Here is a 14,611-nt window from a genome sequence, read left to right on the forward strand (position 1 = left end):
AATCCAGTACAAAATGAAAAATTTTTTAATTTTTAACCTCCCAAGCTTAACATTAAAACTGTTCTAGTTACAAAAATTGACCTTGGTTCATTTAAAGATAATATTAGAAGTTTTTAAGAAAATACATTTTTTTATTTCGAATAAATAAAAAACTTATTCACTTTATTTTAGCAAGAAAATTTCATAGAATGGCCTCTATCTGTTTTTAAAAGATACTCAAATTTTCAGAGAGGTGTTTTATTTTTGTTTCAAAGATATGAATAGTTGAACTATGATACAAAAGCTTCTTATTTAAGGCGTGCCTTATAAAAAAGAAATTGAGGATGTGATTTTTTTTTGTTTTTATATATCTAGCTTTTAGTTTAAATGATTATAATAATAAAAAACAAATTATAGCACTAAAAATGGATGAAATAAAATAAATAACAGAAAAAGAAAAAGAAAGAGTTTCTCCCTATGGCACGTTGCCTTGGATTTATGGAGATAACCCAAGGAGGGTTAACTTCAGGGGGGTCGCCGGTCACAAAACTAATGCCAAATCCCTATGCAGCGTGATGAAAGAACATGCTGTACCGACCCCACATCATGTCAGATAAAGGCAAGAAGAAGTTCATTAAGTTACTCTACCAATAAAAGACATCAATCAGAACATTTTTTTGATTGAGCTCCTACTGTACACACATCCTTTTTATTGCCCTTGCAAGCCGATGAGCATACGGCCCACCTGATGGTAAGTGGTTACTGTTACCCATGGACAGCAGCAATGCCAAGGACAGAGCAAAGCCGCTGTCTACATACTTAAATTATTTGAAGACAAATCTTAATACCTACCACTCACAATAACTATAAAACATGTTTTTCAACTATTTCTGCACTTGAAGTAAGAAAAGCGACAGCAGAACAGAATTTTATATACCTTTTACATTACATCTTCTAATGCACTTAATGGTACGACAATAAATTCAAATTTGTAACTTTAACAAAAACCGATAGAAGTGCATCCTCGATACAAACGTAAAGGGAATGGAATTCCCAACTTTCCTGAGAGCTCCAATATTGTTAACATATAGTATTGATAGTTGTTCAATGGCTTACAACAATGTTATCATGAATTTTTCCCTATGCTTGGAATACAGTTTATTTCCAAAACATTTCTTTTAAGTGAATTCTGTTTAAAATTTCCGTTTGTGGTGATTATAGAATAGATTATAGATATAGGTTAAGAGTGTGATTAGAGTTAGAGAACCGTAGTGGTTTTTAATTTTTAGTTTGGTTTATTAGCGATTTGATGCGCACTTTAAAATGTATTTATCTTTTTCTCTGCAGCATTGAGTCAAGCAGACTATTGCATTATCTTCCCGTAAATTTCTTAGCCGCTTTTTGCGGCGGATGTAAATGGGTCTGCTGCTGTTCTAAGCAACAGCAGAAACCAATGCCAAAATTATTATAATATATAGTATTTCATTGTTTCTTTTATTGTTAGTACATTTCTTTCCACAGACAACATGCTTAAATCGCTTATGCATTTGTTATGTCAATTCATATTTGCGGTTCTGTAATATCCGAAATTTAATGGTGTGGTATATAATGATTACTACTGGGTATTCAAAGCTACAAACGTCCTGTCTGGGTAAGTAGAAAACTCTTAATGTAATTAAAGGCGTTTTTATAAGGATTTAAACAACCCTATTCTAGTAACCATGAATTATTAAATTCCGAAATTCGAATATAGTTAATTCGAATATCTCAGATACTATTAGCTCGATGATAATAAAAGAGTTTTCGCAATATTTGGACTCCAAGCGGACTGCGTGGCTGCATTCACGTTTCGGTGTTAGTGGTTCCAGTAACACCAGGTGGGCAGGAAGGCTCGTTCATACAACAGGGCAATAAGCCGTTTTCCAAATCTGGAGTCGTTTTCATAATAAGTCACGCTTATACCAGCGTAAGAAGTATTTCTCATTTTACAGGCGCTTTGAAATTCGAATAACTCATAAGTACTAGGAATTGTACAATCTCTTAAGCATCAACTCAATACGATTAAAAATAATAATTGTACGAAACACTGTCACAAAATTAACGATCAAACACAGTAAATAATGCTCTCTAAGAAATATTTGATCAATCGCATGTCATCGTAAGTTATGGGGCGATCTTCAGGGCTTCGTACAAATGGCTTCCGATACCCAATGCATACAGATATCTTATGTTTTCTTAAGGAATATGAACGGCTGGAAGTGGCAGTGTATAGCTTTTATAATAAACTAGTAAAACCCGGCCATGAGTCTGCTGTTAATCGTTAAATGCATAAAAACAGTTTGTTCAGGCGCCTCACTTACCGTATTGGTTCTGTGATCAAACGCATTCACTGATATTTTAGCAACAATCGTAAAAACTCTTTAATTAAGTGTATAAACGCACATGGTAATAGATGACAAATCAACACTGAAGTGTATTTAAAAAAAAAAAAAAACTTGGATAAAATGGACATAATTATACTCCTAGATAGAGCCTTTGATTAAGCTATCAATAAGGTAAGTCAAGACTCTAGTCTCTTTATTAATTAGAACCACATATATAATTTCACTCAAATCAACCTTCTAGACAATGTTTGCTTCATCATCATCGACACAAGGACGTCCACTTCTGGAAATAGGCCCCCCCTAAAATTTGCCATTATGACCAGCACTGTGCTTCCTGTGTTCAGCAAATTCCCGCAATCTTAATCAGATGATCCTCCTGCGAGGTGAACCATCATATTTCCGTTATTCGTTTGTATTAATAGTTTTTTCTTATTTATATCAGTACGCATTTTTCTTCTTATAATAATTCCTATCCTGCAAAGCGTTCGGGAATATTGGGAGCGCGCAAAAGTGACTCAGTACCACCCTAACCCTATCTGTGCCACAAAGCAATTATGCGCTCCGGCTTAACGGGTAAGCTTGTCGTAATATTCCGTAACAATAAAACCTCAATCTAATTCTACCAGAAAGAAAGCCATGGCCAAAGAGTAGCCATTTATATCACGAGGAAACTCCTCTGCTTATCTATTATAAAAAAAAATAACCACAGATTAATAAGACTCAAAATACAATAGTATCAAAGCTCAGCCGTTTTATATCTTGTTCTTTTGCTTCACTTCTAAAAAATTAAATTAATAATTCAAATTCCTATTTTCGAAGAGGTATAAATAACTGTTCGGTTATTTAAATTTAATTCCTCTCATCATTGAAATTGTGGCATTGTCTAATTTATTTGCAGTTTGGATAATTGTACCGACCCCACTTAGCGGCATAAGCGAAGGGGAAGAAATACGCAATGTTTGATTTTTCTGTTATTATTCTCTTTTTTACTTGTATCAGTGAAGATTACTTACTATAATTACTTACTTTATTAAACTAAAACTTCCTGTAAAATACTCTTCGAATTGTAACATAATAATACTGAATACATTACTTAATGTATCAAAAAATTTTAATTTACAAAGTTTAAATCGACAGGACATTTATTTCAGTATAAGAACCATAATGAAAATGATAGATTTCTACTTATGACTAAGCCCTTAGATTTAATTACTTACAATAAAATTTAAAACATTACCAATGATAGTTCTTTAATTTTTTCCCTAAACAGAAACTATTATCAGAAATGGTTTAACAAATATCTAACTAATCTGCTAGGATTACGTATCCTGTTTTTGATGAAGTCAAAGCAAATAATTATGCTTTTATCTTCCGTCGGTTGTTAGAATATCTTCAACTGGTTTTCAAACAAGCTTCCCTCAATGATTGACGTCATCATCCTTGAATGACCTTGACAGACGGCGCTCTCAACCGAAACCGATATCCATGTTGATTATTCTCGTACGATTTATATGATATATAACTTTGCTAAGCACGATATTTAGTATTTGAGGCTCACTTTTTGGATATCCGTAACAAATTAGAAATTCTCAGCTAAGGGCCATAGAATATAAAACGTTCACTATCAACTATGAAATATAAAATGGATATGTTCATCAATAAATTTAGTCTAAATACACATTGATAAATAAACTTTTAGATTATTTTAGTCATTCCAGTTTACACTTCGAAGTATTTTCTCCAAAGAACTTTATATCGTTGTTTACGACATTGGTCCAAGTGTAATATATTAGTACAAGCAATTGTGGTGTCAGAGCAGATACATCGAAGTTTATTCGTACAGCCAGCAGAGGACGTGACCGATCATTTGTTGCTGATCAAACATGTTTTACTTTTAAACGAAACACAGCTTAATTGCGTGATCTATAAGATTGGTATTACTTTAAACACATTTTGTTAACTCAACTTATGGTCTGGTTTGGTAACTCAACAGATTAAGCGGTATCTTTATCTTCTTATTTGTTACTTCAACGGTACATGTTTAAATGAGAATTAGGAAGCTATTACATTCGGTATTCTATTCTATATGTGTATAATATGGTCACAGGAAACATCCACTACTAATTGCTCAAATGGACCTCAATAACAATTTAGTGGGATCACGATGTTGAGTGAGGAACATGGATGTTCACAACGATCTGCCACTTTTGAGTAGCAGCGCACCACGTTAGCCCCCTACCGCCGCCGCTGGCTACTCTGCAAGATTTGCTCGTGCTGAAGTCAGTCACCATCGCCGCCGTCGTCGAACTCATCAGCTCATAGCATCATCTTGGTGAATTTTTCGACAAATCTTCGGGTCGCGAGTCTGACCCGGTAGTAGGTGAATTCACTAAATAGCTGCCCATGTGACCTTGAGTGGCCAGGTCTCCTTTTGAGGAACTGGGACAATTGTTAGCAAATCTCACCCCTCTCAGCTAAGCTGTCAAACTGGGAAGGCTTCTGGGTCCATTAGCAATCTCTTCATCCTAAAAAAAAGTTCAAATATACAGGGTGGATCATATTTTATGTTGGTTAAACCTCAACACGTACCGAAGTCCGTGGAGGTTTTGAAGACATTAGAGAATGCAATTATTCGTTCTTTTTGAGGTGCCTGTTGAAGGTAGGTAACTCGGTATAATAAAACCAGTAGGGTTGCTATGTTCAAGTAGAAATTAATGAAACCAGAAGTCACGAGGACTGTAAAATCTAAAAAAATATGTAGACTGCTTCCATCCATAGAGCATAAAGAATCATATCATTCAATACTATCATAAATCAGAATTAAATAAAATGCTCGAAACTCTTGTAGTATTATTTCATTATATTTGAGTGAAACCTGGGTACTGCGAGGAAACGCCTTTGAAACCAGATTCAAATTTTCATTTTAAGTTACAACGCACAAATAGAAATATTAACTTTTATATTCACATTGAATATAATCCTGTTCTAGACATTTTTATTGCCATTGATTTTATCGTAATGACTGTCCTAATACTGAGTTTAATACCGTTTAATACTATCATAGTTTTTAGTACAACCTTCCAACAAATGTATCCTATATTTAATGTAACAATCAAAGTCAATAATAATTCTATTTTGTTAGTCGATTTTATTTAAAACTAGCAACCCCCCCTCGCTTCGCTTCGGAAACATTAAATTTTATTATTGATGGCTGAGTCCCGCGATGTTACCCGCGGTTATTGTCGTACCGCTGGTTACGCCGCGGGGCGAAGCTAGTCTAAAAAAAAGACGTGTGGCACTCGGAGACTGCCGCGGTAAAGCTATTGCATAGCATTTTTTATCAACTTATGCAATTACAAATCGACAATAATAATTTTATATTAAAACAACAATAAAATAAGATCCGGCGAGAAACTCAGTGGGCTAACTTTCAATGAATCTGCTACATTGTGAGTATTCCATTTTGACCGCGCACTCACTAGAGGGCGCTAGACACTCCAATTTTATTTATATGTATAGATGTATAGATTACATATTTTTTATGTCTACACTATTCACTAGTACAGTATATGTACATAATGTCTTATGACAATGTCTACATACTAAAAATGCCTACTATTTTTTTGCTTTTGATGAATAATTCGCAGAGGTGTTTATTATTTTTAATGTTCGTTAAAGCCATTTTTTTGTTCGAGCCGTTATAGATTCCAAACGTTTTTTGATTCAACAAAAAGTCCAGTTGATATTCGGCGGATAAAAAACAAGGAAAACATGAGTAGCCATGTGCCGTGTGGTAATAAAATTCTTGTCAAACTGGCCGAAACAGGATTTGTGTAATAACAAATGAAGTTTTCTTTCATTGATATTGTCGGCATTAAAACAACACCCAGACTTCCCCGGACACTCAGTTTCTCGATCGACCGACTACAGCGCAGTCGCAAAGAACATATTTTTAATTTAAAATGCTATTTTTTTTTTGTATTTTCGCAGTTTTTGTCGGATATGCTTTATGTGAAATTAATGTTTATGAAGACATTTCTGTGGAATATGATTCTAACGTTGAACACAATCAAGACATTGATTACGATTCAAAGTATAATTTTAGGGGATTAAATTTTACGGAAAATTTCGATTACAATTTTATTAAAGGAAACGTCAAGTTAGAATATGCGTGGACTAATTGCTATTTTGATATTGGCGGTGTAACATGTAAGTACAGTATCAGGTGATTTAAAACAATATAAGGGTCACAATTTTGGGTCTCTTCGGGTCCCTTTCGATCGATAGTAATACCAAACGATATTACTCGTATCTATGAACCACGGTGTATACCATCAGGTAAGTGGTATCCATGAGAATTTGTAGGAAATAAAAATGCAACTTACGCAAAAATGCTATAGATCGAAATGAAATGAAGTTGATTAATTTAAGGCATTAATTGAGATGAAATTAAATGAAACATGGGATGAGAAAAAGTTTCATTAAAACGGTGGTTATTATTTATTATTTATTATCTGAGACTTTTTCAGTGGACTCTTTGGAGGATCCCGAGAAGCTATATCCAGCGGCTTTGTTTCATTTTCCTACATTTGTGTACTTTCACAGATACTCAACAGTTAATAAATGTTGGAGTTTGTATATAAATGTAATGGCAGGCAACACTTGACACTTGATTAGATTTCAAATATTAGAATTATTTTAAATGTTTAAAAAAACAGATCATTGTATTCTCGTAAGAAAATGTTAGAACTTCTCATCTAGACACGGCAAGAGAAACATGAAATAGTTTTATAAAAAATATAAAGATAATAATTGTATAATGGTGTAAAAGTGTTCAAGCAATCTGCAATATAATTATAATGAAGCAGTTGTGTTTTTAAATAGCCCCTCATCACCTAAAGAACCCAATCCCTCGAATATAACCATCCAACAATAAACCACCGTTATTACACATTTAAACCTGAAGAAACACTAAATAGACAAAATAAAACAATTCACACAACTTCGCTCCTCGTGTTGACGCCAAAAAGTCCACAATATTGACAATTGCGTCTCCCAAAATAATTTTTAAATATAGAATTTCATTAGTCCAAGGCTTATTTTATATTTTAGATTATGACAATAGTGACGTAGCATTCAAAGAAGGCAGTGTTCATTTTGTTGAAGAAGAACTGACCGAAGAAGAGAAATTTTATATTAAAAATAATAACAGACCATTCGCGATCGATGGCGGTTACACTGGACTTGGATATTTCATTACAATCCCAAGAACAGAACCTGGTAATATATTTGACATTAATATAATATTTATTGCTCTAACCGAAGTACATACAAATAAATTATAGGCTGAAGTGGCATTAGGCAGGGGTATTGCTTGAAAAACAGAATGTTGTTGAGTAGAAATCGTTGTCTGGAAGATCGTGAGTGAAATTTCCAAAGGTGGAACAATGACCTCATTAATTGTTTTTGTGTCAATATTTTTAAACAATGCATCATCGTTCGACATTCGAGACTGTGAATAGACATGCCGGAGTCGAATTATCTTAACTACTTATCCGACTTAATCTCGGACAACTAATCTAAAAGTAGTTTTAATCATGTCTCTTTCGAGCGAAAACCAATTAAAATACTATGATTACAATAATCATTAATATATCAAGATTAAATATCAAACATTTATTCACACAATGTTGTTTTTAAGGAATACCATCAACCATTAATGTCATAGGTCGTGATAAAGAAATATTCGTTAGTCCGGATTTTAAACCATTCGATAACAAGCAAGTCGACAAATTAGTTTCAGTTTATAAAACCTTCTACGATTTTTGTCAGAGACTATGGATGGTCGATACCGGATTGATTGATATACCAGGTAAGATTTAACTAGTATGATTCTGACTTAGAAGTGAAATCGGGGTTATTTAGTAATGAGGTCGACTTTTAGCACAACAAAATTTTAAGAAATCGTTTTAACAAGGTCACACTTTACAAAACTTGCATAAGGTCCGTCATGACTTACGCGAGTGTGGTGTTCACTCACGCGGCCTGCACCCACATAATATACACTCTCCAATCTCTACAATCCCGCTTTTGCAGGTTAGCCGTCGGAGCTCCGTGGTTCGTGAGGAACGTTGACCTACACGACGACCTGGGCCTCGAATCAATCCAGAAATACATGAAGTCAGCGTCGGAACGGTACTTCGATATGGCTATGCGTCATGATAATCGCCTTATCGTTGCCGCCACTGACTACTCCCCGAATCCTGATCACACAGGAGCCAGTCACCGTGGACGCCCTAGACGCTTACAGATCCATCAGATCCAATAACCTTTGCATTAGACGCCTTCTGCTCTAACACTAGAAGCAGGCTTAGGGACCTTGGTAGCCGTACTCATCGAACTCGACAAAGCGTTTGACGAGCAACGTAACCCATGAATCAGCTCGCTGAGCTTCTCGCTGAATCTTCTCAGCAGGTCGTAATTCCAATGCGGTAGTAGATTCATTCGCGAAGCAGCTGCTCTTAAGTTCTTAGGTCTCCTTCGGAGGCGCTCGGGCAGCTGTTTGCAAATCACACCCCTCCTAGCTGAGCCTTTGCTTGGGGCTTCCGAGCCACCAGTAATACTTCAACCAAAAAAAAAAGTTACCAACCAACCAGTCTTTTCAAAGAGCGATTCCTCCGTCCTAAGAACTGTCACTTGTTTTCGTTTAACCTCAAGAGAAGAATTCTAAATTGTTCTAAGACAACAAACGTGATTGATGTACTCAATATTTCTCTTAGCTCGATCACCCTATTCGTCCCTATGGTGACTGACGATGGTGTTAATAATTGTGGCTTCTCCGACATCTTCATAATAATATATTCTTTCTATTTTAACAAAAAAAAACTTTTTTGTAATTTTGTAAAAAATAGATAATAGGAATAAAAATTTTGTAAAAATGAAACTTTTTTTTAGTAGAATAACATCTTGATTTGACTTTCCGGTGTTGGGTTTAAGTAATATTACGCATAAAATATTTTAAAGGTGCACGAAAACAAGTGAAACACCCATCACTAGCAGCTTATAGAGACGGCACTGATCACTTGATATTCAGTTTTGACATAAGCCCTGCAGTGCTGATCAACGCTACTGAAGGTAAGGAGTATGTAACCCTGTTATATAATATGTTGGTGGTGTTGAGCCATAACAGAGAGACACAAGAAAAAGTAGTTACAACAGGATAGAATACAGATGAATGGAATTAATTTGATGATGGATTCAAAGACAGAAATTAGGGAGAGACTTGAGTAGAAAAGAAACAAGATAGCTATTGTGCTACTGTATTTCAGAAGGCAAAGGCATTTACGAATTTTTGGGGTAATCATTTGTAAATCATACCAGATATCACAATCTAAGAAACTTGAAACTTAGGTCTGCTGCTGGCTGAGAAAACTATGGCGTTTGATCTTATAAATAAGGAGCCCTTTGGCGCTAATTACAATCGACTGCACTTATTTATACACAAGTTACTCTTTCTAGGCTAGTTGATATCACACTCAGGTGGGTCATTGGTAGTTACTAAGATACTGTATCTTCAGTAAGATGTAAAACAATATCAGCTATATCCGCGACTGGAGCCAGCGCTATTAAAAAAAATCTTGTGTAAGTTAAATGTGGAACATTTATTATGTACTTAGCGCGATTCCTTTTTTCAGTGAGATCAGTATTCGCTGATAGCAGTACCACCTTTGGCAACCACCTTTGAAAATAAAAGTTTATCTATAATTACAGCAGATGTATGTGATGTTTCATATATTTTATTTGTAGATCATGATGTATAAATGTATAATATATCTACGTCAATTACTAAAATAGATTTGATTGTCTTTATTAGTCATCATCATCATAATTCTTTCCTGTTACCCTCTGCTGGGATGTAGGGCTCGATTCAAATCCATCCATTTACATCGGTCTTGGGCAGTCTGTTCTAGCTCCTCCCACGTCATGTCTAAGACACATAGCTCCTGCTCCACCGAGCGACGCCAAGTTTATTAGTACTATTAGTAAATTATATTTTGAGCTACTCCTGTTTTTCAGGTCTAATGATATTAGGCGTAGACACTAGTCGAGGTAAATGTAATGACACATTCGTTTATATAACGGATCAAGCTACAGACGGAATAATAGTATTTTCATTAGAAGACACTGCCTTCACACGGCTCAATGTTACTGATTTAAATCACTTCCCGACGGATTCGCATCACTTTGAGTTCCCGCGTAAGTATTTCATAGTATTTTTGCAAGCATTAGTTACAATAGCGTTAAAAATTTTGAAAATATGGACAATTTCGAGTACACAAGAAGTTTCACGTCATTTTCTATTTATTTGAAGACTTTCTGAATTCTTCTTACACGGTTGGAAATGGTTTATCTGATTATTCGCGTTGTTAAAGGCGTATGTGACTGTTGCTTTTAATCTTCTCTAATTATTATATTAACCATTGTACTGTATTATAGGAGTGCCAATAAACTTTATAAAATACACATTGGCATCGAATTTAACGACTGGAAGAGAACGTTTGAAGTCATTTACTGATATCATGATGTCTACTCGTGGATCTGAGGCTGCGAACTTATTGGAAAGCGAACTGGAAAATCTTGATATCGTATGTTTTCAAATATGTATTATCATTATTGGTATTTTTCTTAAATTTTTTTAAACGCTGCATACAAACCGCAATATTTGCCTGTAATTGTAACATTACATTGAATAGTTCACAATCCCGGGCGGCCGTGTGCTTTGCTTCAGAAAAACGCCTAGTGGTTGTATCTACATATATGTATTAATTGCTACATATTTTATAATCCTCATTTAGGATTGAACGACGAAGCAACTGTCATACAATAAAAATGAGATTTCAACATCATATTTCAACTTCTTTAGGGGCGCTGAGATCAAAAATTTAAATCGCAACAGATTCGTTACGGCTAGAGAGAAAAGATACAATTTAGGAAGAGCGAGAGTGAGAAAATATACGGAGTGTCTCGCGAACCACTCGATTGGGTAGAGAGGGAAAGGACAAAGCGAGCTAGGTCGTTTCTCTTATACACAACATTCCCATACTAATTATATTACAACATAATATTATTAACTAACATATTACAAGAGAAATTTAATTTAAGGATGAAAAATGAAGAAAACCACAATACTACATAACGCAAAAGAAGTTTCACTTCTTTCACGTGCACCATGTTAAACGCGCACCATTTTTTACGTACAACTAAGTTAAAGGTGAAAAAAATTGTTCCAGGATCTTTTTGAGAAACGAAAATTTTTGTTCTCTCTCAGCATGGGTACCAATAACCTCATATTTATTAACAAAGCGAGAGACGGTGTACTATGCTGGAATCTGGACACTGAAATGATACCTGAGAACGTCCATGAAGTAGCAAAGCTAAATTTCACTTCATCGCTTTACATCTCTGGTATGAACAATTAAACTATCAATTTTTATGACAGCATCTGCACTCATAAATCTGTAGACGGGCCAAGCCGCCAGAGCGTAGCTCGACAGGAGCTATCTCTTGGAGTGTACTCAGTGCATTGTCCAGTATAACTCACAATCCACAATGTTTGTGTGAACCAAGTAAACCAAGAACCAAGTAAATTAGGTAATATTTAGAAATTCCTATTGACCAACTTAGAGTACTCTGCGATAAATATTGCCCGTCGACCTTTCGAAAGAGACCATTCGCTCATTTCGGCTTCGCAGAGTGGTTGTTCTCTTTGTCGCACAAAACACTAACAGCCCGATATCTACTTAGTCTGGCCATAAATACTGTTACAATGGAAAACAAAAAAAAATTCTATGGCAAATAACATTTATTACTTTTACAGTGTGTTAGTTTAATATATAAATATAAACGATTTAAACTATAAAAAGCTTATTCGAAGTTGTCTCCATTGGCTGCAATACAGTCCTTTAAGCGTTGAGGCCAGTTATTAATAGAAGCACGCACTCTTTCCATGGGAAAATTTTTCACTGCCAATCGTACGGATTGTTTTAGGGACTCCAAATTATCATGGCGTTTAGAGAAAGCCGTACTCTCTAAAACTGACCATAAATCATAATCCAGCGGATTAAGATAGGGACTAGGCGACGGCCAGTCTTCAGCTCTGATGAAGTCCGAAACGTTCGTTTCCAACCAAGACTGCGTAGACCGAGCTTTATGACCTGGCGCCGAGTCTTGCTGGAAGAACCATTCTTGATTATTTAACATGGTGTTGTTAAGGGGCTTCACAACCTTTTCAAGAATGGTATCTTGATACACTTGTGCCGATGTTTTGATACCTTTTTCACAAAAGTATGGCTCAGTCACTCCTTCATAGCTAATACCCCACCAAACCATCACTGAAGTCGGATAGTGCCCACGTTGCACTCTGTCGACTAATTGGGAAGCTTCCTTAGAGCTTTGAGCATAAATACGGTCATTTTGTTTGTTAAAATGTTGCTCAATTGTAAAAATGTTCTCATACGTAAACAAAATTTTTCTATGACCTCCCTTTGCGTACCGCTTCAGTAGTTGTTTCGATTTTACCACCCTATTCTATCTTTGTCGCACGAAACACTAACAGCCCGATATCTATTAAGACCGCACTCCACCGCACTTTCACGTCTGACAAACAATCTCTACTCACTGAGAAGATCCGGCGAGAAACTCAGTGGGCTTTGTCTATCGGTTAGTGCGCTCACCTCGTCGAACTCGTCAATTACGACGAAGAGTTCGACGAGGGCGGTGACCGGTGCTTGAGAGGGCTAAAAGCACAGAGTGATTCCGGAGGATTCGTCAAGACATTTTTCGGGCGACGGCGGCTTTGCGTTGCCCCGTCGAGGTCGGATAAGTAATTAGCGGCGGCCACGATAAGAGGGTTTTCGTGTATGATTAATGTAGTGATTCACATTACAGATGTCCTAGTCGTTGGAGGGACTTTGAAAATTTTGCTTAACAGAAAGTTGAATTCACCACAATATCAGGATCCCGACCAATGGAACTATTACATGTACACGTATGTAAAAGTTTTTTTTTATATCATGAAACTTTTATTTTCTTATCTGAGAATTCTGGAATCAGATAGAAGTATAGAAACTACGTATTTTGTGCTCAATCTCAATAGCTTGGGTCTTTTCATTGGAAAATCAATTGTAATTTTCCTTTTCGCACCAAATTAAGACTATCTGAACCCATTTGTCTCAACTATTGGACAAATCAATGAAGATATCAGTGTTCGTAGCCCATCAGGTCTTAACTGGCTACCAGTGCTCCTGAACGTCACAACGTGACTTCCTTCACTCACCTTGAGATGTCAAGTTGTAAAAAAGTTGTTCCGCCTTTCAAACCGAAACGCATGAGTACTGTGGAGTGGAACTAGATAACATGGAGTAACTATCCGAGGTTTATAAAGGACCTACGATCTCAATGGCGATAGCCATTAATGATCGGGTGAGCAGGTTCTAACTATAACGAAAAACAGAAAAAAAATATCCTACAACTGTACAGTTTTTTTGTTTTTTAGGATGAGTTTTGATAGTGCTATTCAAGATACAGCGTGCTTTCTGAATAACAAGCATTTTAATTTATATTATAGATACTTTACGTAGGAAAGTAAAATTTTACTATAAAAAATTATTTCATGATTATCTTGTTACAATCTTAAGTGTATAAGTTCTTGAGTACTAAGTCAAATTAAATAAATATTGGGTAAATTATTTTTTGTTTATCATTTTTTACTATAATTTATTTTATAATATTTCATTAATGTCCCTAATATCCGTATAATATTATGTTCATGCTTTTTTTTATTTTATTTTATGAATCCCTCAACACGGTGCTTGCTCTTGGATCGAAGCTGATGGACTGTACATGCTTACACTATTTTAAATTCTTTTTATCTTATTAATTATTAATAAATAAATTGTTTTATTTTTAAACCAAACTTACAACTAGTAGGATGTATGTATTAAATTAATTGATGCTTTTCTATGAACAAAATTAAAATGTTTGTAACTTGCACATTATAGTAACCTTGCCATAGTATAATAGCAATTAGAAAATGCATGAAATTAATTTCCACATAATCAAATATACATTTTCTCCCTATACCTTTATGAATGCAATCATCAGCATTCTTTCAAGCGTTTGCAGTCGAGGACACTTCTTCTAATTGCATAGTTTCAATATCGAAATTAAAAAAGTAATTGTGAACATTC

The 14,611-nt window shown here is 35.2% G+C and overlaps 1 protein-coding gene across 2 annotated transcripts; it reads left to right on the forward strand.

Annotated features, from left to right (window-relative positions):
• Positions 1-6,256: 6,256 nt before the first annotated feature.
• Positions 6,257-14,096, forward strand: LOC114240105 (L-dopachrome tautomerase yellow-f-like). 2 transcript variants are annotated; one of them, XM_089737193.1, is made up of 9 exons: positions 6,258-6,572; positions 7,476-7,643; positions 8,065-8,235; positions 9,387-9,497; positions 10,440-10,619; positions 10,860-11,008; positions 11,654-11,828; positions 13,311-13,410; positions 13,918-14,096. In XM_089737193.1, exons 1-9 carry the CDS (start codon positions 6,326-6,328, stop codon positions 14,000-14,002), a joined length of 1,386 nt encoding a protein of 461 aa, XP_089593319.1. In that variant the 5' UTR covers positions 6,258-6,325; the 3' UTR covers positions 14,003-14,096. The 2 variants fall into 2 exon arrangements, with proteins under 2 accessions (XP_089593318.1, XP_089593319.1); XM_089737192.1 differs by lacking the exon at positions 13,918-14,096 and having other exon boundaries at positions 6,257-6,572; positions 13,311-13,888.
• The last annotated feature ends 515 nt before the right edge of the window (positions 14,097-14,611 follow it).

Source organism: Bombyx mandarina, chromosome 22 (genome assembly GCF_030267445.1).
Source record: "Bombyx mandarina strain Sakado chromosome 22, ASM3026744v2".
NCBI classification, from domain to species: domain Eukaryota; kingdom Metazoa; phylum Arthropoda; class Insecta; order Lepidoptera; family Bombycidae; genus Bombyx; species Bombyx mandarina.